This window comes from Ictidomys tridecemlineatus, chromosome 1 (assembly GCF_052094955.1).
Source record: "Ictidomys tridecemlineatus isolate mIctTri1 chromosome 1, mIctTri1.hap1, whole genome shotgun sequence".
NCBI classification, from domain to species: Eukaryota; Metazoa; Chordata; class Mammalia; order Rodentia; family Sciuridae; genus Ictidomys; species Ictidomys tridecemlineatus.
Window position 1 is genome coordinate 52,713,473 of NC_135477.1, and position 27,636 is coordinate 52,741,108.

Below are 27,636 nucleotides of genomic sequence, written 5' to 3' on the forward strand. Positions count from 1 at the left end.
ATGTGCATAGAAACATGAAGTAGATGTAGAATGCCACATAGATTAGGATAAAAGGAACAAATGTTAATATCTGTGGTCGAAGATCACATGTGAATGAAATAAAGTTTTAACTCCTCAGGACTCTAGCCACTCATTTGTATGTCAGAGCTCATAACAGCAGGTCTGAAAAAAAGTACTACTAGCCTTTTCTGTTCTCCATGTTCAAGCAACTAATAGTATGTTCCAGAATGACCTTCTGTCACAGTACAAGCCCTTTTTAATCCCTAAATTTTCTCTACCTAATTTGTGCCAGGTGGAAAGGATCAGTGTAAACAAAGCTAATCGCATGACCAAGGAGTGGCTCAGCTGTAAAATATTTGGGTGACATGTGTAAGTTATGAGTGGATATCATCTTGCATCAATCAACTAGAAAACAGAAATGGGGAATTATTTTTCCATTAAAAAAAAAAGCCTCGGGCTGGGGATGTGGCTCAAGCGGTAGCGCGCTCGCCTGGCATGCGTGCGGCCCGGGTTCGATCCTCAGCACCACATACCAACAAAGATGTTGTGTCCGCCGAGAACTAAAAAATAAATATTAAAAATAAAATTCTCTCTCTCCTCTCTCTCTCTCTCTCTCTAAAAAAAAAAAAAAGCCTCAAAAACTTATTTCTGATGATGAAATCTGGAAACAAGGGGAGGCATACTATGGGTGAATACTTAAAATTCACAATAATCCAAAATATCATCACGAATTCTTGGGCTCAAGCATCCCTGACTCAGCCTTGCTGGTAGCTAGATCTACCGATATGCTCAACAGTGCCTGGCTCCAAAATACAATCTTATTAGAATGTATTTTCCATATATCTTAAGAGTCACTGATATAATCTCTTTTGCAAAATTTTAAGAGTTTCAGTGTTTTATCTGCTACTCTGTCCAAATTTCTGTAAAGATTTTTCCATGCCTTTGGCCTTAACTTATTATACTCTGTGGCCTTTAAGATCTAAAATAAGATGACTAATTTTAAACTTAATTCTTCTCTGTAGTTATTTTCAAAACTAGAGGGCTTGGGGATGTACCTCAGTGGTAGAAGTCTTGCCTAGCATGCTCAAGGCCCATGGTTAGATATCCAGCATCGCAAAACAAACAGGGCTAGATTTTAATTTTTATTCTACATTTAGAAAGTTGAATTTTTTAAAAAAGCCATTGAATACAACATTTTACATCTGCATGTAGAATTTTTGTTTCAACAGGAATATAACCATCATTTTAAAATATTAAGACAAGAAATAGTTTAAGGAGTAATTATAACTTGATAAGAGACTTTGGGGATAGAGAATGCAGATGGTTCTAAGGAGAAGCACAAAGAAAGTAAGGGAAGAGAATATCTCTCCCATTGCAAGCCATGTAATCTTGGCCAACTCAACTTTAAAAACGTGTTAATAAAGTGAGAACAGTAATTCTGACAGTGCAAGAAATTGGGAGGATTTGCTAATACATACAGTACTACAGAAATGAGGTAAAAAGGTACTCTAGCTTAAGGTTTTGAAGCATTGGAAAGGAGGCCTCTTTGAGCAATTTAGAACATGTATATTTATGTATGAATTTAACTCCTAATTCAAATCATTATAGTTTTAAAATATTTAATATTTGGAGGGAGTTATGTTTCTTAAATCAATTACTTAGTAGATATTCTGAATCAAGCTATACAAAGGGTTTCAGAATCACATCAGTTATCCCAGAAGGGGGCACCATTACCCAAGAAATATTTGGAAGCTGCTTCAGCTAGAGGGATAATTCCAGTGTTTCAAAAGCAGGAAGATAAACAAGTCTAGCAAAGTAGTCCTGAGTTTGTCTTTGATACTCATTCTTTTTTTTTTTTTTTTTCCAGTACTGCGGATTGATTCCAGGGGTTATCTCCAGCCCTTTTTTAAAATTTTAAGACGGGTTCTCACTAAATTGCTCAGGCTGGCCTTGTACTTATCATCCTGACTTAGAGGCCTCTGAGTAGTAGGATTACAGACATGTACCACCAAATCTGGCTTCCCTCATTTGTTTTATATCTCTTTTTCTAATCTCTGTTAGGCAATAGTCTTTTCCCATTTCTTAAAGACTTATCTACATTGTAGATAGGTTTTCAGCAATCTTTCATTTCTTACAAGGTCTTTCCTTTGTTTTTCCTTATAGAGCTGATATTTTAAAATAGTTATTCTGCTAAATTGCATTTAGTCATAACTGAATTATGGTCATTTTTCTAATCTATGAATAAGATACACAGAAGGGATAATGTCACATTGCTGAGCTGGTGTAATTTCACTAGCTAAGAAATTAAAGTGTTTTAGTTGACAAGGAGTTAGGCAAAGGAAATATATTAAAAATAGCTTGCAGGGCTAGGGATGTGGCTCAAGCGGTAGCACGCTCGCCTGGCATGTATGTGGCCCGGGTTCGATCCTCAGCACCACATACAAACAAAGATGTTGTGTCTGCTGAAAACTAAAAAATAAATATTGAAAAATTCTCTCTCTCTCTCTCTCTCTCTCTCTCTCTCTCTCTCTCCTCTCCCACTCTCTCTCTTTAAAAAAAAATAGCTTGCAGAAAAAATAAACTTATTATCTGAGTATTCTTAAAGTCTGAGATCCCAGATGAGAGAGGATGAATGAAAGGTACATCACATTATATGAATATATAAAATAAGCCCATACTTTGCATACTGTGTTCCTATTTATAGAATAAAGTATTAACTGAAAACTTGTTAAAGACATAATACTTCTCCCATACATAACCTCAATTTTGATGGAGGATACTTTCTATAATCTTAAATCCATAACAGGATCTAGACAACCTGACAAAACAGGAAACCTGTATAGTAAGTCATATATTTACATCTCAGGCAAGTTTTATGACTACATAAATACATTTCAAAATAAAGACATAGCTTCCCTTCTCATTCCCAGACTATCTTGGTGCTGTTCTTGGTTGGGAACTATCCCACACCTAAGGCAGGAAGATGGTGGCCACAAAGAAGATGAAAAAGTCCCTGGATTTGATGAATTTTAGGTTCCAGCTTGTTATGAAAAGTGGAAAGTATGCTCTGGGGTACAAGCAGACTCTTAAGGTGACCAGATAGTGCAAAGCAAAATTGGTCATCCTCACCAACTGCCCAGCTTTGAGAAAATCTGAAATAAAGTACTGTGCCATGTTAGTCAAAACTGGTGTCCACCACTACAGTGGCAATAATAATGAATTGGGCACAGCATGCAAAAAGTACTAGAATATGCACACTGTCTATCCTCAAACCAGGTGGATATCATTAAAAATCTGCCAGAACAGACTGGTGAAGATAAAGCCATGTAAAAATTTTTCTTTAATAAAACTTGCAACCAGGTGCAATGGGGTATGCCTGTAACCCCAGTGACTTAGGAGGCTGAGGCAGAAGAATCACAAGTTCAAAGCCAGCCTCAGCAACTTAGCGAGACCCTATGTTAAAATAAAAAATAAAAAGGGCTGGGGATGTGGATCAGTGGTGAAGCATCCCTGGGTTCAACCCTCAGTACCAAAAACAAAAATTTTGCCAAAAACATATAACAACCACCAAAAGCTTGCCAGAGCTTGCTTAAAAACAAAACAAAACAAAACAAAAACAGTATGTATATACATACACACACACACATACACATATACACACAACCACACGCATTTAATAATAATAGAGACCTCTTACATTAGAAACTTTTGATAGGATAGGCTATCCCCAAACCTCACAATCACCCTGCCAGGCAGATATCATTTCTATTCTCCCTTTTATAGATGAGAAAACTGAATCAGAGAAAGTTGGTAACTTGCTTCATCAATGTACTAAAACTGGAATTGGGATTCAAATTTGGGTCTTACTCCTCCTAAGCTCAAATAATCAAGCGGCCTGTAGAAAACAGTTTTCTCATTAGAGAATAGACTGCAACAGGGAATAAAAATGAAGAACTAAAAGTTCAGACACATACATGTTATTCAGAAAAAATGCTCCTGATTTAAAGATTAATCTCCAAAACAACTTAATAGGTCATATTCCCATCTTTCTTTAATATTTGAGATTCTGAATGTTATGAAGGGAAGTTTATTGTTTCACAATCATTTTCACTTAATACATCTAATTAGAGCATCATAATGTAACAGTGGCAGAATCAGATGGGTATCATTAGTTCCTAGAGTCACAAAATAATTCCTTTTGGATTCCTCACTCTATAAGATACTTGTCTTAATCTAAAACTCAAAGATAAAACCCTCTTTCCCAATAATTGGCAAAGATAGATGCAAAAATGGAGAACTGGAAGCAATACTCAGGAATTTTGTATGCGTTCAATATTTCATAAGATACTTACCAAATTTCATAAGCATAAAACCTTAGATATGGAAAGACTCCTCAGTTACCTAGGTTAGCCATTATGTTAAGCTAAATTGTGAAAACCTGCAATTAGCAGCAAAGGGATCACCAAGCCTCTGGCTGAATCCCCTAAGTAACAGAAAATTTATTGTTTTACAAAGCTACCTACTTCATCTTCAAATAGTTTTGTTTAATAGTTAAGTTCTCATACCAAGTTGAATTATTTCTCTAACTTCCATTCACTGGTGCTGATACCATGTTGTAAGACTCCCTAATAAAGCAGGTGAGGTGGTGCATGCCTATAATCCCAGTTGAGGAAGGAGGATTGCAAATTTAAAGCCATCCTCAGCAATTTAGCTAGACCCTAAGCAATTTAGCAAGAAGTTATCTCCAAATTAAAACAAACAAACAAAACAAAACAGGGATGGTAAAGCTGGGTTCAATTCCCAGTACCAAAACAACAACAGGGTTCCATCTCTAGTAATGCAAAAAAAAAAAAAAAGCCTCTGCTTTTACCTCCCCCACAAGTCCTTATGGGGGGTTACCCCTATTGGTACAATAACTTTGAGCAGGTTCTTGTGACCATGGCTAATTTTAGAATGCATGGTAGGTTGGCCAGGCCCACTGAAAACCAACAGTCAGGAGGGAATGGTCTGACCAATGCTAAACAGAACAGTAAATCTGACCTCCCTCTTCTGCACTTCCACAGAACTTGCATGTAGCTCCCAACAATGCTGAGCTTTACTCGGACCTTCAGGATGGTAAGAATCAGAACTCTCCAGTTATTCAATCACTTTTTTAAGATCTAAGCTTTGGCGATTATTAAACTTTTAGAAAAAACACCCTCTAGCTAGGCATGGCAGTGTACTCCTATAATGCCAGCTACTCTGAAGGCTGTGGCAGGAGGATCCAAAGCCAGCCAATTTAGTGTGACCCAGTCTCAAAATGAAAATAAAAAGGGCTGGGAATGTAATACAGTGGTAGAGCAGCTCCTGGGTACAATCCCGAGTACTGAAAAGAAAAAAAAAAAAAAGTCACTACTAGATAGTAAATTAGCATCCTAAGTATTTGAGAAACCAATGAACAGAAAATTAATGACATTTAATCGGAAAAGGATCAATGACTCCATGTTTTTTATTGCAATCTAAATATTCCTCAGAAACTCAATCTGCTAAAATCTGCTTTACAATATCAAAAAAGGAAAAAAAAATTAGAAAATTAGAAAAACTGGAACAAAATATATAATTATGAGGTTAATAGTACATATGCTTGGTTTTAGAGGAATTTTACATATTCATTTGATTGATTGATTCTATAGAATCCTTCTGTACATTTTTACAAAAAAATTTTCTCCAAAAGAAAATTAAACATTTATGACTGGAGTTAGTTGTAGTAAGGAACTAGATGTGAGTGCTTGACTTCTCTTTGTGCCTTCAACGTTCTGCAGATAATTCTGTCTTCTCTTAAGTCCATCCAAAATGACTGAATTATTAGATGCCAGGCTCTGTGTCCTAGACGTATTAAAAATAACACAATTTTATTTCTTTCAAAAGGGACCTGGAACTGTAATGAAGGCATTATATTTTCATTTGTTATATTGAAGCAGTACATTAACATTAAAGTACACTTACCAAATAAGTTAACCTTTAAAAACTTAGTATTCTTGTTGGCTGGGGATATAGCTCAGTTGGTAGAGTGCTTGCCTAGCATTCACAAGCTTTTATGGGTTCAATCCCCAGCACCACCACCAAAAACAAACAAACAGAACTAAAAACTTAGTATTCTTGGCCTGGGGTAGTGGCTCAGAATTCCCCTAGCATATTTGGGGCCCTGGGTTCGATCATCAGCACCATGTAAAACAAATAAATAAATAAAATAAAGGTATTGTGTCTGACTACAACTAAAAAATAAATTTTAAAAACCAGTATTATTTATATTTTAAAGGCTTCATGGTAGCACCTCAGTTATACTGCTTTCAAAGAAGTTCACATTTTCTATACATCTGATCTCAGATCCATTATCAATCCAATATCAAGTATATGCTAGTCAAAAACAATAAGTTCCCTGAAAAACTCTTCTATACGTCTAAAGTGGCCAATATCTCCACATCCCTGACTTTTGAGAAGTCATAAAAGGAAAAAGCCAATCATTATATTTTTCATATAGACAAAATTGTTTTCCTAGGATCTGTAAGTTACATTCCTTATCTAACACATATGCCTTTCTTCAGCTATGTCACATTACCATTTTTGTTTTTGTTTCATTTTGTTTTTAGTGTTGGGATCAAATTCAGGGCCTCTTTGTACAGTAAGCACTCCCTCTACCACTGAGCCACACCCCCAGATCCACTGTTATCTTTGCTTTTAACATTCCCCCTTTCCCAAATTGCTCCTCTCCATCTAGAGATATTGAGATGCCTGGGCTGGGGAGGTGGCTCAAGTGGTAGCAGAGGGCCTGGGGGCCTGGGGGCCTGGGGTTGCACTCAGTGGTAAAGCACTTGCCTAGCAAGTGTGAGGCACTGGGATCAAACCTCAGCATCACATAAAAATAAATAAATAAAAGTATTGTATCCATCTACAACTCGAAGAGAGAGACGGAGAGGAAAAAAAAAAAGAAAAAAGATACAGCTGGATGTAGTGGTGCACATCTGTAATCCCAGCTACTTGGGGAGACTGAGGCAGGAGGATCATAAGTTCAAGGCCAGCCTCGGCAATTTAGCAGAATGTATCTCAATTTAGCAGAATGTATCTCAAAATGAAAAATAAATAAAAAGGGCTCAGCGGTAGAGCCCCTCTGGGTTCCCCAATAACACAAAAATGAAACGTAAGATAACATATGTCAAAAACGTACCCTCCAGCTAGGTGCGGTGACACACATCTATAATCCCAGGTACTTGGAAAACTGAGGCAGGAGGATCCCAAGTTTGAGGCCAATCTCAGCAACTCAGAAAGATATTAACAACTTAAGGAGATACTGTCTCAAAAATGAATGAATGAATAAACATGACGGAGGAAATAGCTCAAGCGGTAAAGTGCCTCTGGATCAATCTCCAGTACCACCACCCCACCAAAAAAAGAATATTGGTTCAAATTAAAAATGAACTCTCTCCTGTCAGGTGCAGCAGTACATGCCTGTAATCCTAGTGAGCTGGGAGGCCAATGCAGAAGGATCACAAGCTCAAGGACAGCTTTGTCAACTTAGTGAGACTCTGTTTCTAGAATGGCTTGGGGTGTAGCTCAGTGTAGAGCATGCCTTGTTCAATCCCCAGTACTAAAAAGAAAAAAAAAAAACAAAGAACTCTATCTTATTCTGAGATCCCACTGTGACATTAAACAATTTATTCACTAAGGCTGGTGGACTTATATCAGGAGTCTTTCACCAAGCAATTCACTATGCCCTTGATTTTAATAACTCCTGTGGCATAATAGCTAATCAAACACTTTCACATGTGCTTACCGTGGAGAATCTATTCCACTATCTCCGGCCATGCTATGGTTTTCTGTTCCTTCCAAGAGACGGTGTTCATGCTGGATATCCTGAGCCAATACTGGTACATGTGAAGCATTGAAAAGTTCTAACTTTTGTGTGAAATGTTTTCCCATTTCCTGATTCTGAGGACTCTGACTCACTGATTTCTTTACTGTGTCACCAACAGAGTCTTGTAGGATTTCAGCCTCAATATTGGGTTTCCTTGTACTATAGTAATCGAATAAACTTCCAGCTGCAGGTGGTGGTGAGGCCTGTTCATATTTAGTAACACTGGGTTCTTCTTCATTGTTGAAATCAAACTGGGTATGGATTTCAGCAGAGAGATTCTGGTTTTGTCTTTCATCTGGGTTTAAAAGCAACCCAGTAGGCTTACACCATTCATTTCTTCTATGTGCCTGAACCTCAAACCTATCCATTTTGCTGTTACGCTCAGTCAGCGATCTCTCAGTCACTTGTTGTCTTTCCAACTGATTCCACTTGCTTCTATCTAAAAAGGAATATTGAGTGCGGCTAGGTAGCATTTGACACAAGCCATCATTCTCAGGAAAGTCATCCTCCTCTAGATATAATGAACTGCAAGCCCCATCATGATCCTCCACTTCGTCCTGATACAAGGCCTGGTCATCATCAAAAAGCCCTTCATTTTCTAGATTTGCAGTCTTTGCCTCCTGGACAAATGCTTTTCTCATTAGATATTCTGAATCTCTATCTTGTGTCTCAGATTGTCTCAAATAGTTTGGACCAAATGGGTAATCCAAGAGGTCAAGGTTTTGAAACTGGTGTATTGTTTTATCAACTAATCTACTAGCAGAGGATGTTGGTCCTGCTGAGGAGGAACCTCGTGATGGCAGGATATGCCATGTTTCTTTGGTCTCCCCTAACTTGTCAAAGTGTGAATGACTTTTTCCCAAGACTTCAGAGATTACTTTATTTTCACCACCATGCGCATCATATCTCAACATGCTTTCCCTAAAGGAGTAGCATTGACTGTCATTTTGCAAAACACTACATTGAGGGGAATTTAAGAGGTCAGCTCTGAAGTCATCACTGACAGATTGGACAGTAGAATTTGTCACATGAATGGATTCTGCTTTCAATTTATCATGACATTGTTCAAGATATGGCTGTTGGGCTTCACCATCAAAGATTCTTGAGGAATCTGGAAGCCTTGACTTTTGGAAAGGCTTTTCCTTTGGTCCAATCTGATTGGGTTTCAGACCATTGCTCTTTTGAGTGTTGTACCCTTTGGTCATTGGGCTTCTTCGGAGAGACAAGCCCTGGAAAGGATTACTGATTCGCTTCTTGTAAATCACGTGGGAATCTAGCACTGTTGGATTTTCACCAAGTGATTTCTGAACTTCCACTTCATTGGGACTTTTAATTCTGGGGCCAGGCTGGGTGGCAGGAAGCTTGGGGTACCTCTCCAGTCTAACACTTCCTGGCTGAAGATCACTCCCCCAACTCCTGACTTTGTGTCTCTGCCTATGAGAATGGCCCCGCCTTCGAGTCTTCTTGACAGACCGACTGGGCCTTTTCTTAACTCCCTCTTTGGAAGGATACTTAAGCCTGGCTGTCAGCATGTCAGTGGAAGTGCCCTGGCTATTATATTTTTTCTGTTCTTCGCATTTTTGCATTAGGACTGTATGTTTGATTAAGTTGTCAACAGTCAGAATGGGATTAATTCTCTTGATTATTTCATGTTCTATGTCTCGTGGGATATTGTCCAAGTTATCCTCATCTCGGACAGGCCATTCTTCAGGTGGGAACTGGGCAGAGAAACTGCTATGCTCTATTTTGGGCTTTTCCTTTCTAGATATGCTGCGCCACAAAAGACTAAAACCAAATTTCTTGCCTTTTTCTTTGTCTTTGTATGGTAAGAGTTTAGGGCTCTCATGGATATGATTCTCTTCAGGTGCTGAAATTGTCTGATTCTGAACGAAAGGCGTGGATTCCCCAAGACCTTTCTGGTCTTTTCTAATCATATCTGCAGCAGTTGGTGGTTCCTCAACACCCTGATTGCATGTGTCAGGGAAACACTGGCAAGACCGACAATGGGAAACAGGGACAGCATTCTCTTTGGTGGACTCTGCCCCGTTCTCCATGCTCACCAGATAGGTCACAGAAGTGGGCCCTAGTTGATTTTCATCTGATAGGAGGACTCTCTTATTTTCCTGAGCTGTTGCATTTGTGATGAAGTAAGTCTCAGGAGTAACTATGAAATATCCTTCTCCAGTGTGATAAATCTTCCTTTCTTTAATCAGAGTTCCCAGAGTGGTATAGACAACATCTTGAGATGGAATTGTAATACCTAAAACAAACAAGCATTTTACTGATTTTGAACAAGAAACATTATAAGGAGTAAAATTAGCAACTTAGAAATAATCATACAGCTGGGCATGGTAGTGCATACCTGTAAGGCTGGAGAGGCTGAGGCAGATGGATCACGAGTTCAAGGCCAGCCTCAACAACTAAGAAAGGCCCTAAGCAACTCAGTGAGACCCAAACTCAAAAATAAAAATGGCTGGGGATGTGGCTCAATGGTAAAGTGCGTACCTATCCACAGTACCAATTAAAAAAAAATGACCTCACATTTGCTTTGCTTGATGAACTCAGGGTTAATTATAACACAATTCAATTAAATGCCAAAGAAGCAAAAATGACATTAATAATTTAACTGAATAACATCAATATATTTTGATCCCTGAAAAGATACATTAATGATTGAATAGAGAAAAATATCTAAATTTACTCAAAATACAAATCCATTTTAAATTTAAACTTTTTGAGGGCTAGGAGTGTGGCTCAGTGATAGAGTGCTTGCCTTGGATGCATGAGGCCCTGGATTCGAGCTGAGCACATTAAAAAAATAATATTTGAGGAAACCATTTTTGGGGGGGCAACAGGGGTGCCAGAGACTGAATTCAGGGGCACTTGACCACTGAGCTACATCTCCAACCCTATTTTGTATTTAGAGACAGGGTCTCACTAAGTTGCTTAGCATCTCACTTTTGCTGAGGCTGGCTTTAAACCCAAGATCCTCCTGCCTCAGCCTCCCAAGCCACTGGGATTACAAGGGTGTGCCACTGCACCTGCTTGGAAAGCATTCTTTTTTAAAAAAAAAAAAATATATATATATTTTAGTTGTAGATGGACACAATACCTTTTTTTTTTTTTTTTTAATATGGGGCTGAGGATTGAATCCAGTACATTACACGTGCTAGGTGAGCTCTCTACCACTGAGCCACAACCCCAGCCCAACCTTTTTTTTTTTTTTTTGGTTTTGTTTTTTTGGTGCTGGGGATTGAACCCAGGATTTTGTGCATATGAGGCAAGCACTCTACCAACTGAGCTATATCCCCAAAGCATATATCCCCCCAAAGCATTCTTTTTTTAAAAAAGAAATTTTAGTTGTACATGAACAGTATGCCTTTATCTTATTTATTTTTATGTGGTGCTGAGGATCAAACCCAGTGCCTCACACTTTCTAGGCAAGTGCTCCACCACTGAGCCACAACCCCAGCCACTGGAAAGCATTATTTTTTTTATTTTTATTTTTTATTTTTTTTAGTTGTTGACAGACCTTTATTTTATTTATTTATATGTGGTGCTGTGAATCGAATCCAGTGCCTCACACATGCCAGGCAAGTGCGCTACTGCTGAGCCACAGCCCCAGTCCTGGAAAGCATTCTTTTTTTTTTTTTTTAGAGAGAGTGAGAGAGGAGAGAGAGTGAGAGAGAGAGAGAGAATTTTTAATATTTATTTTTTAGTTCTCGGCGGACACAACATCTTTGTTGGTATGTGGTGCTGAGAATCGAACCCGGGCCGCACGCATACCAGGCGAGCGCGCTACAGCTTGAGCCACATCCCCAGCCCCCCTGGAAGGCATTCTTGATGAGCAAACATGGGAATTTTTAAAAATCATAGCCTCATGTCTTTTAACTTTTTTTTTTTTCCCCTTTGGTACCGAGGATTGAACTTAAGGGCACTCAACCACTGAGCCACATCCCCAACCCTGGTTTATATTTTATTTAGAGACAGGGTCTGAGTTGCTTAGCACCTTGCTAAAGAGCTGAGGCTGGTTTTGAACTCAAGATCCTCCTGCCTCATCTGTAATCCCAAGGCACTGGGATTACAGATGGGTGCTACCAGGCCCCAGCTTCATGACTCCAATTTTTGTAATGGAAAAAAATTAAAGGTATAAGGAGAATGTATAGAATGTTCCCATTTATATTATATTTATTTAAGTGCAATTTATAAAATCATATGTAATAACTATAAACAAAGCAGTTGTCATCTGAGAATGGGAATGGAAAAAATGAAAGGTGGGGGAGATGCACTTTTTTTGTTGACTCCTTTCTAGAGTTTGATTTATTTACTGTCATAAACATTTACTTTAAAAAAAATGCCTCTAGAAAGTAAAAGAAATTCCCTTATCAAATTTATTGATGCAGGACTTTTTCTAGCCGAGTTTTCATATAAGATTCCATAGACCCGGCTGGGACTGTGGCTCAGCGATAGAGCGCTCCTCTAGCACGGGCAGGACCCGGGTTCGATCCTCAGCACTACATAAAAATAAAGGCATTGTGTTGTGTCCATCTACACTTAAGAAATAAATATTTTTAAAAAAAGATTCTATAGAAGAAGAAAAAAAGGATTACTTATGTGTTTATGATTAGTTATAAATAGAAACTTAACAGATGCAAATTCAGAAAAGTTCATCACCTTACCTGGATGATGTTTCATCAAATGCTCCAAAAGTGATTCCTGTGTTACTAAGATCTGCACTGCATTCATATCAGATATAGCACAGCAAAGAACTTCAGCCAATGGTACAAACTGAGACTGAACTATTGGATTCATTTGCACTGGAAAGACATCACCTAAATTGGAGATCAAAAAGAGGGGAGGGTAGGTGATAAGTATGACACAGTAAAAAGTGTTTGGACTTAGTGAACTAAGAATAGTTACAAAGAGAGTTATGGAATTGTTATTCTTTCTTTCATCAATCTTTACTCAGAATCTGTTGACATGACATGTACAATCATAGTCCTATGAAAGAAAAAGATTTACATCTTGGTCTCTACTTTTCAGAAGTTTGTAGTATCTGTCACTAACTTATGAGCAAGAAACAGTAAGCTGCCACAGGAAGGCAAAATATCTACTAAAATTCAGGAGGTCAGACATGCTTATATAGAAGTTCACATCTTTCAAAGCATATTTCACATGCTGGAGTGTGACTCAGTGGTAGAGCATTTGCCTAGCATGTGCAAGGCCCTAAGTTCCATCCCTAGCACCATAAAACAAAACAAAAAATTTACTGGGCACAGTGGTGCCCATTTGTAATCCCAGAGTCTGGAGGCTGAGGCAGGAATATCTCAAGTTCAAGGCCAGCCTCAGTAATTTAGGGAGATCTTAAGCAATGCAGGGAGACTTTGTCTCAAAATAAAAAATAAAAAAGGCCGGGGATGAGGCTCAATGGTAAAGCACCACTGAGTTCAATCCCTAGTACCAAAAAATAATAAATAAATAAATAAATAATTTAAAAGTCTAAAAGCAAGTAAAGTGACAGAGAATGGTCTTCTGACTCCTAATTTGGCATTCTTTTTTTGGGGTGGGAGTACTGGGGATTGAACTCAGGGGCACTTGACCACTGAGCCAAATCCCTAGCCCTATTTTGTATTTTATTAGAGACAGGGTCTTGAGTTGCTTAGTGCCTCACTAAATTGCTCTTAAATTGCTGAGGCTGGCTTTGAACTCATGATCCTCCTGCCTCTGCCTCTCGAACCACTGAGGTTATAGGCGTTTGCCATAGTGCCTGGCTTCCTTTTTATATTTTTGTAAATTTCTTTTTTTTGTTTTTTTTTTTAGTTGTAGATGGACACAATATCTTTATTAACTTATTTTTATGTGATGCTGAAGGTTGAGCCCAGTGCCTCATACATGTAAGGCAAGGCAAGTGCTCTACCAATGAGCTACAGCCCCAGCCCTAATTTGGTATCCATTCCACACCTTCTCAATGGAGGTGATCAGGAAGATATTTTTGTTTTTTGATTTGGTTTTGATATTGGGGAAGGAACCCAGGATTTACTACTGAGATACATCCAAGCCCTTTTTATTTTTCTCTTTAAGATAGGTTCTCCCTAAGTTGTAAAGTTACCAAAACTGGCCTCAAACTTGAGGTCCTCTTGCCTCAACTTCCCAAGTTGCTGGAATTACAGGCTTGTACCACCACTCCTAGCTAATCAGGAAGATCTGAAACAGAAAAGGGCCAAAGTATTTTTCCAATTATCAAGAAGACATGGAGAAAAACCATGGAAGAAGGAAGCCCAAGGCACATAAGACTGACTATCCTCCTGAACACGTGGTGCATACCTGTGATCCCAGTGTCTCAGGAGGCTGAGGCAGGAGGATTGGAAGTTTGGGTCAGCCTCAGCAATTTAGCAAGGCTCTAAGCAACTTAGTGAAACCCTGTATCCAGATTCTACTGGACAGTTACCAATGTCAGACTTCTTTAATAAAGAAGAGAGACAAGGAACACATCACTAAGAGACTATATGCACTTAAGAGAGTACAAATAAAAATATACAAGAGAAAAGACACAATAACGAGGTTAGAAGGGAGAACTCAGAATGAGGGAAAAAGAGCTTCAAAATGAATAGTAAAGTGGGAAGCGGAGGCCTGCTTGAGCTCAGGGGTTCCAAGTCAGCCTGGGAAACATAGGGGACCCTATCTCACAAAAAGAGGGGTGGGCTAGGGGCATAGCTCAGTGCTTGCCTAGGATGTTTGAGGGTTTGTATGCCAACCCCCTCCCACCACACACACACACACACACACACATACATACACAGAGTCAAGTCAAAAGCTTGGTTGAAGGAGAATGACTATTGGTTCGAAGATAATCTCTGACTTTCAAGAAAATTGTTTCAATAAAGCAGGACATGGTGGCACACACCTATAATCCCAGTGCCTCAGGATGCCAAGGCAGGAAGATTTAAAGTTTGAGGTCAGCTTCAGCAACTTAGCAAGACCCTGACTCAAAAAAAAAAAAAAAATTGTTTTTTTTTGAAGGGCTGAAGGTGTAGCCTGGTGGTAGAGCACTGTGGTTTCGATCCCCAGCACTGCCAAAAACTAAATAAATAAATAAAGGACAATAGATGAATGGATAAAAAAAATGTGGATTTATACACAATGGAGTATTACTCTGCATTAAGAAACGACAAAATCATAGAATTCGGAGGGAAATGGATGGCATTAGAGCAGATTATGCTAAGTGAAGCTAGCCAATCCTTAAAAAACAAATGCCAAATGACTTCTTTGATATAAGGGGAGTAACTAAGGACAGAGTAGGGACGAAGAGCAGGAGAAGAAGATCAACATTAATAGGGATGAGAGGGGGGAGGGAAAGGCAGAGAGAAGGGAAATTGCATGGAAAGGGATGGTGATCCTCAGGGTTATACAAAATTACATACAAGAGGAAGTGAGGGGTAAGGAAAGAATAATACAAGTGGAAGAAGTGTTTTACAGTAGAGGGGGTTGAGAGAGAAGAGGGGAGGGGAGGGGAGGGGGGATAGTAGAGGATAGGATAGAGAGCAGAATTCATCAGACACTAGAATGGCAATATGTAAATCAATGGAAATGTAATTGATGTAACTGATGTGATTCAGCAATTTGTATACGGGGTAAAAATGGGAGTTCATAACCCTTTTGAATCAAACTGTGAAATATATCAAATTAGATGTAATGTTTTGAATGACCAACAATAAAAAAAAAAATTTTTAAATAAATAAATAAATAAAGGAAAGAGGAAAGAAAATAGTTTCAATAGAAAAGACAAAAATTAAAGGTCACATCATATGAAGGGCGTTAGTAAAAAAAAAAAAAAGTAAAATTAATGGGTCTTCCTTCTGGAGTTTCTCAACTTTGACACTTTTGACATTTGGCAACCAGTAGTCCCAGTTATGCCCAGGACCAAGAATTTTCCTGAGTCACAGGATTTTCAGTGCTGTAACTAGAAAAATCAAAGGCAAACTGGGATCTCTGTTTATCCCAGCCAGGTAATTCTTTGTTGGGGAGAGGGCAGTCATGGGCATCGTAGGATATCAGATAGCATCCCTCGACTCTACCTGCCCACCAGATGCCAATAGAATTTCCTAAATTTGAAGCAACCAAAAATATCTCCAGACATTGCCAAATGTCCCTGAAGCCAGGACGCAAAATCATTCAACCTGGAAACAGTATTCCAGATCATTTGTGTGAGAAACCTGATTGTGAAAGGGGTGAAACAGATTACAAATCAGAGAAGAATAGGAACAAGTAATATGACTGTGTGTGTTGTGATCTCTCTGCACCTTTGGATGCAAAAAGGAAGGGCTTAGTAGAAATGACAGAAATAATTCCCAGAGAAAGAAGACTAGTAAGACAGCAAGATCTCTGAGAAGGGAAAAGAGAAAGTGTTTCAAACTAGCTTGGAAATAAGGAAGAATGGTACTTTATCTGAGACTTAAGAATAGAGACCAGGAATATTTTGAGGCACAGCAGAATGAGGGCGGGAGGTGTGAGGGGAAGGAGTGGTGTGTGTGGGGGGTCGGGGCGGTGTTTGCAGAGCCAGGTCATCTGATCTTTCTAAAGTTAGAGAGATGGCACAATCATGAGAGGAGAAAAAGACAGGAATGAGGAGAAAAAAGGGTGCAAAGAAAGCTGGGGAACCTATCCTTGAGGTATCCTAGAAAATACCAAAGGAATAAGACTTTGAAGTAAGATTCTCCAAGTGATTAAGCCTTGTTTCTGCAAGATAGGTGGCAATCTGGAAGGGAAAAGGATAAGGAAAAAAACTACAGAGACCAGCAGATTCTGTTTCAGAAGGTCGGTTGGGGCAGAACCTGTAATTCTGCATTTTTTTTTTTTTTTTTTTTTTTTGGTGGTGCTCAGATTGAACCTGGGGCCTTGTGCATGCTAGGCAAGCACTCTACCAACTGAGCTACATCCCCGGCCCCCTGTAACTCTGCATTTCTAACAACTTCCCAGGGGATGTCCCTACTGCAGATCTGAGTGCCACTCTTTGGAGTGAGAAAGAGATAGGGGTGTGTGTGACGGATAGTAATGTGAAAGTAACTACTGTTCAACAAAGTTGGTCCTGGAGATTCCTGAGGAGGGGTGGTGTCAAGTGGCTCAGTAGTAGCCCGCTGGGTGAAGCTCTTATGTCTGTAGCAGTCCAAGAAGTCAGATGAATGGTTAACCCATTAATTAACATTTCAATACATGACACCCTGAAACTCACTCTTCCATGGACATTAACTTACCTAAAACTCAAAATTCTCCTTGAAACTCTGTCCCTGACCTAAGGGTGATAACTCTCCCCCAACCCCACTCATTCCTTCCCTTTCTTTTCTGCAATTGACATTTACTTTCTTCTCCTTTCACCTCCCTCCTCAACTAGACAAAATATGAAATTAAAGTACAATTTCAAATATTTTTCATGCATTTTTGGTAGAATTTTATGTGCTTTGACTTAAAATGTTTGTATCTCTTTCCAACTCCTCCCAAATATTTTTCCTTGCATGTGATCTTGAATTGATTACCCTTGGTGGGGGTAGGGACCCTTAATTTTAAAGCGGGATGGGGAGTTGGTGGGGGGCGGGTAGGTCTGCTGCCTTCAAAGACAAGGGCCAGCATCCTGGGGAAGAAGAGGGGGCAAAACCTAAAGACTTTGCCTAACTGCACTATACCCTTGTGAGTCTCGCCTCACACTCTTCCTAAACCCAGTTGCTTTGAATTTTGAGATGGGAGCAGGGAGGACCCTGAAAGCAGAGAGACGAGTGGCTGGACAGTTGGTGTGCTGTCCGATGCCCCTGCTGCCCCCACTTGCTGTGGCTCTCCATTTCCATGCAAGTGAATCAGAAGCCAGCTGTGCTCTGTTCTCCAGTTTCACCCTGGAGCCAGAACTGAAGCAACCCACTTTCTACTTGGATCCTTAAGTTTAATTTCTCATTTCACAGGAAAACCAACAGTCATGATTTTTTATGGGACTGGAAGAGGGGTGCAGAAGACATTCCTATACATTTCTTTCCCACCTTCTGTGAGTTTCTAGTTATTTCAGAAGAAAATATGTTTTTCCCCAGAAAGCTATATTTTAAATTAACAAACAGAAATGTATGGGAAGTGGAATTTTATCTTACATTTTTTAAGAATTCTAAACAACTTCTTAAAAGAATCCTAACATTTCTTGGGAAATCCGAAGATACTCTTTAGAGAATTTATTCATAATTCCTACCATGGCATGGGGATGTGTATTTTAAGAATAAACAAATCTACTATCAAATAAGAAGACTAATTGCCTTTTTTTTTTCTCTTTAAAATTAATACAACTACATATAAACCACACTGTAGAGAACATGTTAAATTGCTTTAACCTCCATTGTGGCACTCCCTTTAGACAAAGCCTAGAGAAAGTTTCTCAGTACATTTCCTTCACAGCCGTTGCTAAGATACGTCCTTCAGGTGCATAAATCAAGTTTTCTTTGTGCCTGAAAGCAGAGTGAACCCTAACAGAGAACTTTTGTGACAGATGCGGGGATCATTTCCAAGCTACAGCACTGGTCTGTTTCAGTGACTGTTGCCCTCCTTTGGTTTTTGGAATGCAAAATTAACTTTCTGTGCACAAAAATCTTACTTATAGATATAAACCAGATTTCACAATTCCACGGCCAGCCCTTTGGCTTTATCCTCAACTACTATGCAGTAATTAAAGAGTACCCTTAAGTCCAGGCCTGTTGTGGACCTTTGACCCTGGAGCTACACCAGGGATCAGAAGGCTAAAGAGAGTCTGTGGGGCTGAGAGTAAACAGTTGACAACAATGTTCTCTCTGTTAACATAAAGCTTTGTTCTCTAGGGTGCTTCAGAAATGGAAAAAGTGGTTAGGCTGGAAGGCAAATATCAACAAAGTACAACAATATAGATGAGGTCATTGTGTCTGATGTATTTTCTGCAACAGATTTTATTCTTATTAATTTACTGATTCTTTACTCGGAAAGAATTTGGTTGGTGTACTAATTTTTTTTTTTAATCTCTTAAGTTATAATGAAAGCAAAGAATGATGAGTTTAAAAATATTTTTTGAGGGCTGGGGTTGTGGCTCAGTGGTAGAGCATTTGCCTAGTATGTGTGAGGCACTGGGTTCCATTCTCAGCACCACATATAAATAAGTAAATGAAATAAAGGTCCATCAACAACTAATAAAAAATATATATATTTTTTGAGGGCTGGGGATGTGGCTCAAGTGGTAGCGCTCTCGCCTGGCATGCGTGTGGCCCGGGTTCGATCCTTAGCACCACATACAAAGATGTTGTGTCCGCTAAAATATTGAAATTCTCTCTCTCAAAATAAAAAATAAAAAAATAATAAAAGTTTTTGAAAGCATACCTTTTGGCGAGGGGGCAGTGAAAGACAAATTGGTATGTAGCATGTAGATGTATGCCCATCGCCAAAATATTAAGCTCTTCATTGGTGAAAACTGATAACATCCTGTAAAGTCCAGGGTAACTAGAATCAGCCTGCTCAGTGATGGATACAGACTCATATAAACCCAGGCAATCAGTCCCTGTTCCCCTCACTCCCATGCCTCTACTGAAAAGTGGCTTAGAAAGTGCCTGTCCAGTGGGAGCAGACCCCTGGGAAAGTGTGACATGCTCCTGGAGTTGATGATAATAGCTCAACAGTAATCCTATGCAATCCAAGCCCTCATCAAAGTCCTAAGGAAAAAGAGGCAGTTTTCTTGTGAGGACACAAAGACCCCTTCTAAAGCCTCAGATGGAAGGACCTCTAGAAAAATACCCTATGCTGATGGTTTTCTAGCAAAAGAAGCCACAGGCCAAAGAAGTGGTTCAAAGATCTGTTTCCTGGCAAATCCATGAGGTGTAAATACTCAGGCCTCAACGTACAAGAGGTACACCTATGATAAGCTTGGTCACAGGACAACTGCCTTTCACCAGGCACATTGGAACAGCTGAGTGGTGCAAGCAGACCTGCCCCAAGAATGGTAGTACTGAAAAAATCTTCAAACAGGGACAGTGGACTCCTAAAATCTGCCAGTTACAGATTGCAGTGGGAAGTTTTAGTAAAACAAGCCTCAACTTTGCACTGTCTCAAGTGTGAAAGTTGGTGCCAGCATACTGATCTGGCAGTGCGATCACTTTCTCCAGAGTTGGTGGGTGTGGGAAGCACAAGCCAATAGAAAGTCCCCAGCACCCTAAGTGAAGCTCTGACACAGGGCAGCAATTTAGCATGTTCACTCGCTGTCTTGAAGGTGACTATGAGTAGTTTAAGATGAGGTTTGGTATCCTTATCATTTTAGAGGAATCGGCCAGACAAAAAGAAAGCTTGTGACCTGAGGTCACTGAGTAAGAAAAGACAGAACCAAAATCAAGGTATGATCTGCCTGACCCAATCATGCTGTGTCTGTTTTGTTCACTGATGAAACTCTTGAAGTAAATGCATCTTTATGACAATTGAGCATGTAAATGCATCTTTATGACAATATATTTTTCTATCTGAATGATTAGTAAAATTTCAGGGAGAAAATGAAAGATTTACATCAGAACTGTACCTTTATGGGGAAAAAATAACTATCATGCTTACATTTACATTTATCTTATGTCCTTAAGTCACTTTAACAAATTCCAAGAGTGTCTGCTCTTAGAATTTAAATTCTGACATTTTAATTTGGGGCATTTGTTACCAAATATGCAAAATAATGGAAAGATTTCTTTGGAAATTTGGAAAACACTCAAATCTGAACTTTTATGTGTCATACTAAAACATGAATTTATCATAACATTAGACTTTAGATAAAACTAATCCTGATATTATCTCATATTTAAAATACAGTCTTGGGGCTGGGATTGTGGCTCAGTGGTAGAGTGCTCGCCTAGTATGCATAAGGCACTGGGTTCGATCCTCAGCACCATATAAATACAAAATAAAGATATTGTGTCCACCTAAAACTAAAAAAAAAAAAAAATTAAAAAAAATACAATCTTGAGGCTGGGGTTGTAGCATTGTGTTCAACTACTCCTAAAAAATAAATATTAAAAAAATAAATAAGATATAATCTTTACTATGAAAACATTTAATCACCATACAAACGTGTTTATGGACTATGTGCTAGGCAGTCTGCCAGAAATTCATGCATTATTGACCTTCAAATGGTTTAACTGAGCTCTCTAACTGGGCTAATTACCCGGACACATGAAATCTGAAACCATCTTTTTGGGCGCCAGTATTGAATCCCACTGTGGGAAAGGTATCTTCTACACACATTAGAGATGACAATAGAGTGCAAATAAAACAGCCTGCAGATACACTCAAGTTTAATTTTAAAAAAGGATGTTTTGTTCAAGGTAATCCAAGAAGTTTCCCTGATTTTAAACTGCTCTTTTATCCAATACAGAATTTCCACAATTTTTTTTTTTTAACATCAAAATCAATCCTGGACTTGTGAAACCAAAAACATTTTGTAACAACACACTCCTCATCAGAGATAAGGGGCTATGCAATAATCTCAATGACTTTAAATAATTAGATCTATTGTATCATAACTTCAAATAGGTTCAGAAAACCAATCAAAAAGGAAATTAAAAAGAGAAAGGTTTCAGGCGAGCAAAGCCAACCCCACCCCCCATGTCTCCCTTTCAGTTTGATAGAAGAATGCAAACACTTTCCTCCACATGTAGAAACAAGAGTGCCAAGACTCAGAAGCTGGCTGTAGATCTAAGGGTAGTCAGGTTATCTGACATGGAAGCTGAAAGTCTTTCATAAGCAAGGTGATGTTTATTTTGCACTCAGACAAATGGCTTCCCTCTGGGAAATGCCCTCTGTTGAAAGGTAATGACTTCCATTAGGGAGGCTGAGCTGTTTCACAGCCAGTCCTCAGTGATCTTTTTTAACCACACCTCAGCCTGTCTGGATTCCTAAATTAGCAGCCTCCTTTTCAAGTGATCTGTCCACTAATATCAAATATCAGTTGAGTCACAGAGGCTCTGGACGAACTATGACAGACTCCATAGTCTGGTTGTCAGCACCTTGAAGCACAGAGAAGACAGGTAGTCCTATTTGGGGGTGCTCTTTGGGACTACCACCTTCATTGTGATAAAGGGAGGTCTCAGCTAGGAAGAAAGGAGGTGAATGCTCAAACCAGCTGACTCTTTAAAAACATGCCAGGCACAGTGACTCACTGCTGTAATCCCAGCAGCTTGGGAAGCTGAGGCAGGAGGATCATGAGTTCAAAGCCAGCCTCAGAATTTAGCAAAGCATTTAGCAACTTGGTGCACTTAGCAACTCTAATAATATATACAAAATAGGGCTTGGGGGTGCTGGGGTTGTGGCTCAGAGGTAAAGTGCTTACTTAGCATGCATGAGGCGCTGGGTTCAACCCTCAGCACCACGTTTTTAAAGATAAATAAAGGTATTGTTCCACATACAACTAAAAAACAGATGTTTAAAAAATAGGGCTGGGGATGTGGCTCAGTGGCTAAATAACCCTGGGTTCAATCCCCAGTACCAAAAAAAAAAAAAAAAAAAAGCCAGTTAGGTCTTGAGGTGCCCTTTCCTAACCTCTTTTCCTTCAAGGCCTCCACTCTGGATATGTTAATGATGTCACCCAGTTGTAATAGTTTCCTATGACTGACAAGCAATTACCATGAACTTGGTGGTTTAAAACCACACAAATATATTATCTCACAATCTATAGGTCAGAAGTCTGGCAGCTTGACCGGTGGATTTGGTTAGCCTGTGGTTTTTACCTAGAGGCTCTGGGGAAGAAGGTTTCTGACAGAATACAGTTCCTTATGGTTGTAGGACTGAGGATTAAAGGTCCCTATTTCCTCAATGGCTGCCAGATGTGAGGCCCTCTCAGCAACTCAAAGCCATCTACATGTCTTGTCATGTTGACCCCTTCATCTTCAAGGAGCAGTGGCTCCTTCTCACACCTCAGTTTTCTCTGATTGCCCTCATGATGTCTATTCTGCTTCTAGACAGAGACATTTCTCTATTTGTAAGGACTCATGTGATTAGATTGGGTCCACCCCATTAACCCAGAATAATCTTCCTAACTTAAAATCTGTAACCTCATTCCCTTTGCAAAGTCCCTTTTGCCCACATAAGGTAACATATTCACAGGTTCCAGAGATTAGAATGGGGACGTCTTTGGTGGACCCACCACAGGCATAAAGGATAGGGACAAGGAATTAAAGGAGAAAGACAAAAGTTGTAAACTGCCCTGTTTCCCTAAAAAGGCTGGGCATATTGTTTCTTTGCCTTTCAGGCAAACTGGGGACAGCTTTGAAGTGAATCTTCTTCACAAGATTCTGGAGGCCAAACAGGCAGGGAAGACCAGCAGCTTTTATTACTGACAGTCACTGCGATGAATTAAAATAGCACTGTACAAAATGGGGGAAGAAAATTCAGACCAACATTGTTGTGTGAATAATAGACTAATAAAGGTTTTCTAAAAAACAACACTTTTTTTCTATTCCCATAGTCCTCACATTACAAATAGGCCCTGTAGGGGAGGGGTAAGCCACCTCTCTGTCTCAGTTCCCTCACCTGTACATTGAGGCTGAGCTAGATCAGCATTTCCCAAAACGCATTCTGAGGAACATTCATTCTGTAAAGTTCTTCAAGAAACAAAGGTCCCAAATGTTTTGATAAATCCTGCTTGGAGTCACAATGACCTGGTTAAAGGCTCCGAGAACTTTTATAATGAACAATCTAGTTTATTTAACCCTGTTCCTGATCACATTTGACAACAAACTCCATCTTCCTAACTAATGCCTATTATTGCCCTTCAGCGACAATTTCTCTCCATTCACACTAGCCTCTCCCTGAATAGTTCACACTTTCTCATCTCTATGTCCTTGTCCACATTTTCTCCACCTACAGCAGTCTTCCCCATGACTCAGTGTTTCAAAAGCCTCTCTCTCACTTAAGACCTGACTCAAATGCTGACTACCATGGAATGTTCTCTGACCCCAGCAGCTGGAAATGGTGTCTTCCTCTTGTGTCCTACTTAAGAAACATTTCATGTGATGGTACCAAGGTTTCAAGCTGGGTACTCATAGTACACTGTTATAACAACACCGTCCCTCTATCATTCCTATCCAGCAAATATTTATTGAGTACCTACTATATGCCAGTTATCAGGGGAACCACAGTGAATAAGACTAAGTCCTTGCCCTCAAGGGGCTTCAATTCTAGTGAAGAGCAGAGATTAGAGGCACTGGTGACCTGAATGCTATTCTCAGACATTTGGGGGAGCCTGGGCAGGACCATCATGAGGAAGAAGAGCCAGATTTTCCCTGTGGGGTCTTGCAGCACCTATGGCAGCTTTGGATAATAAGGGAAGCCCTGAAATTGATTAAGCAGACCTGGGCTCAAATCCTCCACTTCCACCGACTGTGTGCCCTCTTTGAGTATTAATTACTGACCTCGGCTGTTCAATATGAATAATAATATTTGCTTAAATTTTTGTGGGAAAACATCTGAAAATACCTGGGATAAGATCTGACACAGGTTCATTCTTCCATCAATATTTAGCAACTTTAATTTTCTTCCCCAATTAGGGATATTACACCTCATCATCCCTTGTTCCATGTCATTATTAGTACTCCCAAGCTTTTCTTGTAGGGCACTAGTTAGGTACACGGGTGGATTTCTCAGCCAATCATGGCTTTACTTTCCCCAGCTATCCTAGCCTATTTGACCAGACATCAATTCTGACCATGACCCTCCCCTCATCCAGGAGGTAACAGTTTATGTTGGGTAAAGCCTACTGTTAGCTGTACCTTGTTTTTAGAGGGATACACCTCCGCAGCCCATCCTATTCATTAATATTTCACTGTGACACAATCCGTGTAGGTTGGCCCTTCCACACACTCACTCCCAGTCACTTTTTCCCTCTTCTTCCAGTGTGGAAAGAGGAAAGCCCAGTACTCAATTTCCAGCCTCACTTAAAACTAGAAGACATGGGACATACAACTATGGCCAATGGGATTTTAAAAGACCCTTTCTTCATCTATTACTTTCGTCCTTGATTCTTTCTTTCTCCTTGGATCTTGAAGAGAAAGCAGCCATCTTGTGACTGTGAGAGGACAAGCGTGATGTCACCCACTACAGAAGTCAAAGCAGAACAAGTGAGCCTGGGGTTCGGCCAGCCAGCCTTGCTGAGCTGTGCTCACACCAGGCTACCTGCCCTCAAGTTTCTCCCATGTGAGACAAATTGACCCCTCACTTGTTTGTCATTTTTAGAGGACTTTCTAGAATCTGCAACATAACATATCTCTAACCAAAATCCCTGCCCAAAGACACTCGACATTTATTGCCTCATTTTTTTTTCTGCTGTGAGCAACATGTTTGTCTTGCTAAGGGCTCAATAAAAGTTTCTGGGTCCGACCTCCAGGTGATGATCTCCTGGGCACCTCCACTACTGTGAAGCAAGAATGCCACATGGATGGATATTTACCGAAAATGTACTGGGTTCCTGTAGCTTTGCACATATCACATCAGGCTGGGCTGCGGAGGCCTGGGAGAGGCAGAAGCTTCAGCTTTGACTAGTATTGCTAGGTTTTAACTGTGTGGGGAAATCTGTACTAAAAAATTTGCAATAAGCACTCTTCTAGAGGAGAAAGAGTTTCTTACTGTGTGTGGAAATCACAGAACAGGTTGCTCTGGAAATTGATAGAGTTACAGCCCTGAGCACAAGATGCTTTTCAGTCTCTCCCAAAAGGAAGTCTGTGAAATGGAGACCCGAAGCCAATATGACCATTAGTGTCCATGTATTTTTTTTTTTAAATGTTTTTTTTTTTTTTTTTTTTTTTTTTTTTTTTTAAGGAGAGAGTGAGAGAGGGGGACAGAGAGAGAGAGAGAATTTTAACATTTATTTATTTTTTCTTAATTCTCGGCGGACACAACATCTTTGTTGGTATGTGGTGCTGCTGAGGATCGAACCCGGGCCGCACGCATGCTAGGCGAGCGCGCTACCGCTTGAGCCACATCCCAGCCCCAGTGTCCATGTATTAATAATTAACTCAGGACTTAGAAGCAAATATGGACAACCTCATTTATCCTTCAGGAATGGGTAATGCCCTGCCATTTGTTGATCCTGAAAGAGCCTGGACTCACCCTGGCCCCAGGTTTCCATGGCTGGGTCTGCCTAGAAGTGGATCAAGCCCTGCAGAGGCCTCCTGCTCCAATGAGAACCAGGCTCTGTGGTCACAGGAGCTGGCAGAGGGCTCCACATTGCATCATGAGATAAACATACAATCTCCTACCCCAGACTATACACATGTTCACAGACTCCACCAAAAGCATCACAGAAATCACAGCCGCCGGCTTCCCTCCTATTGATGGAGGAGGGTATTGGGAAAACCAGAGCAATGAGCAGGATTTGCCCCAGGATGCAGAAGGCCTCTCCATGCCCACAGATACTTCCCCAGGCCGCCTCAGCAGGGCTGTTCTGCCAGGCTGGTCACCTTCCCTCCTGGCCCAATCTGAAAAGCATCATTGAGTTTCTGCATCAGTGTTCCCTTCCAAGTCCCCAGACCATCTGCCCTGTTCCAGCCTCTTTTGAGTTGATCAGACTTCTCTGGCCTCTGAGATATTAACGTTTAAAAGATAAAAGCCACTCTGGAGAAATAATTCACATAAATGCAGTTTCACTGAGAAGCATTTCTAGGCTGGTAGAAACTTTAGGGATACAAAGGGTTCAATTTTTTTTTAAACTGCAGATTCCTTTCTCTTCAGCCCAGAAGTAAAAGTCTTCATATTTCATCTGGGCAATTGTGACTGTACCTCAGCAGGACTTCAGCCTTATTCCCAAGGCCAATCCCTTAAAAAGCAGATATAAAGTTCACAACCCCTGAGAAGTCTTGAAAGGGGCTCTAGGCCACCGACTATGATCTCTATAGGAGAGGGTCACTTGATTGCTGCTTCTAGGAGCTGACCACCCACTTCACAGTAAGCCATCCACCACTGCATATTCGACCCAGGTCATCCAGAAGATATCCCCAGAGTGTGGCCAGGAAGACCCTACTAGAATACCCTGCAAAGGCTATCTGACCTCTTCCTTGGTCTCATACGGACACGGCTCAAAGCCACCACCCCACTCAAAAAAAAAAAAAAAACACCTTGGGTTGCAGCCCAGGGAAGAAGCTCCAGCATCTTTTAAAATATACTTGCTTCCTAGCTTATTGTTTCTCTAGTCCTCTCTTCCTCTTTTTCAGGTATCTTAAGGTCAACACTCTCCATTTATTTATAAACTGACCTCTCTCCCAAGGGCACCACAGATAAATATTCCGACTCTCCACAAGCTGAAGCTTTTTAACTCCAACTCACTTCACCAACCCAGCACTTGGCCCACTGCCACTCCTTCCTTCCCTATCCCAGGCTCCAGCCTGGCAGCCCAGTGAGCAGGCGCTGCAACTCCAGTGGAGGGAGCAAAGTCAGCCCCAGGGAGCCTGCGCAGCACAGACTGCTGGGTCTCAACTCCTGCTCCCAGCCTGCTTCCAACATGGCCCAATGGAGCAACTGTCAGCAAGAGGCAGAATCTTTGTTCTTGAAGAGCTGGAGCTTTCTGAAAACACGATGGTGAAAACTTGGGATCATCAGCTGAGTTGTAACTATCTAGTGAGAGACTCTGGAGGGATTTACCCAATTCAGAAGATGAGATTACATTTCAAGGGGGAAATAAGCCCCCAGTGCTGACCTGGCTCCTGGAGAGATGTACTTATATTCCAAAAGGTTAG

General features: G+C 40.2%; 1 protein-coding gene and 1 pseudogene across 2 annotated transcripts in view; one reads left to right on the top strand and one right to left on the bottom strand.

Moving 5' to 3' along the window:
* Nucleotides 1-1,129: 1,129 nt before the first annotated feature.
* Stox1 (storkhead box 1) overlaps nt 1,130-27,636 on the bottom strand; it is a 58,567-nt gene continuing 32,060 nt past the window's right edge. Inside the window, exons 2-4 of one of the 2 annotated variants that reach the window (XM_040272894.2) lie at nt 12,571-12,723; nt 7,811-10,151; nt 1,130-5,365 (exon numbers count right to left, since the gene is read on the bottom strand). In XM_040272894.2, the coding sequence (XP_040128828.2) occupies nt 5,185-5,365; nt 7,811-10,151; nt 12,571-12,723 (2,675 nt within the window). In that variant the 3' untranslated portion in view covers nt 1,130-5,184. Of the gene's footprint in view, nt 5,366-5,470; nt 5,866-7,810; nt 10,152-12,570; nt 12,724-27,636 lie in introns of those variants that run through there. The other variant, XM_005325966.5, reaches the window with a different exon arrangement.
* On the top strand, nt 2,984-3,337 carry LOC101975691 (large ribosomal subunit protein eL30 pseudogene; annotated as a pseudogene).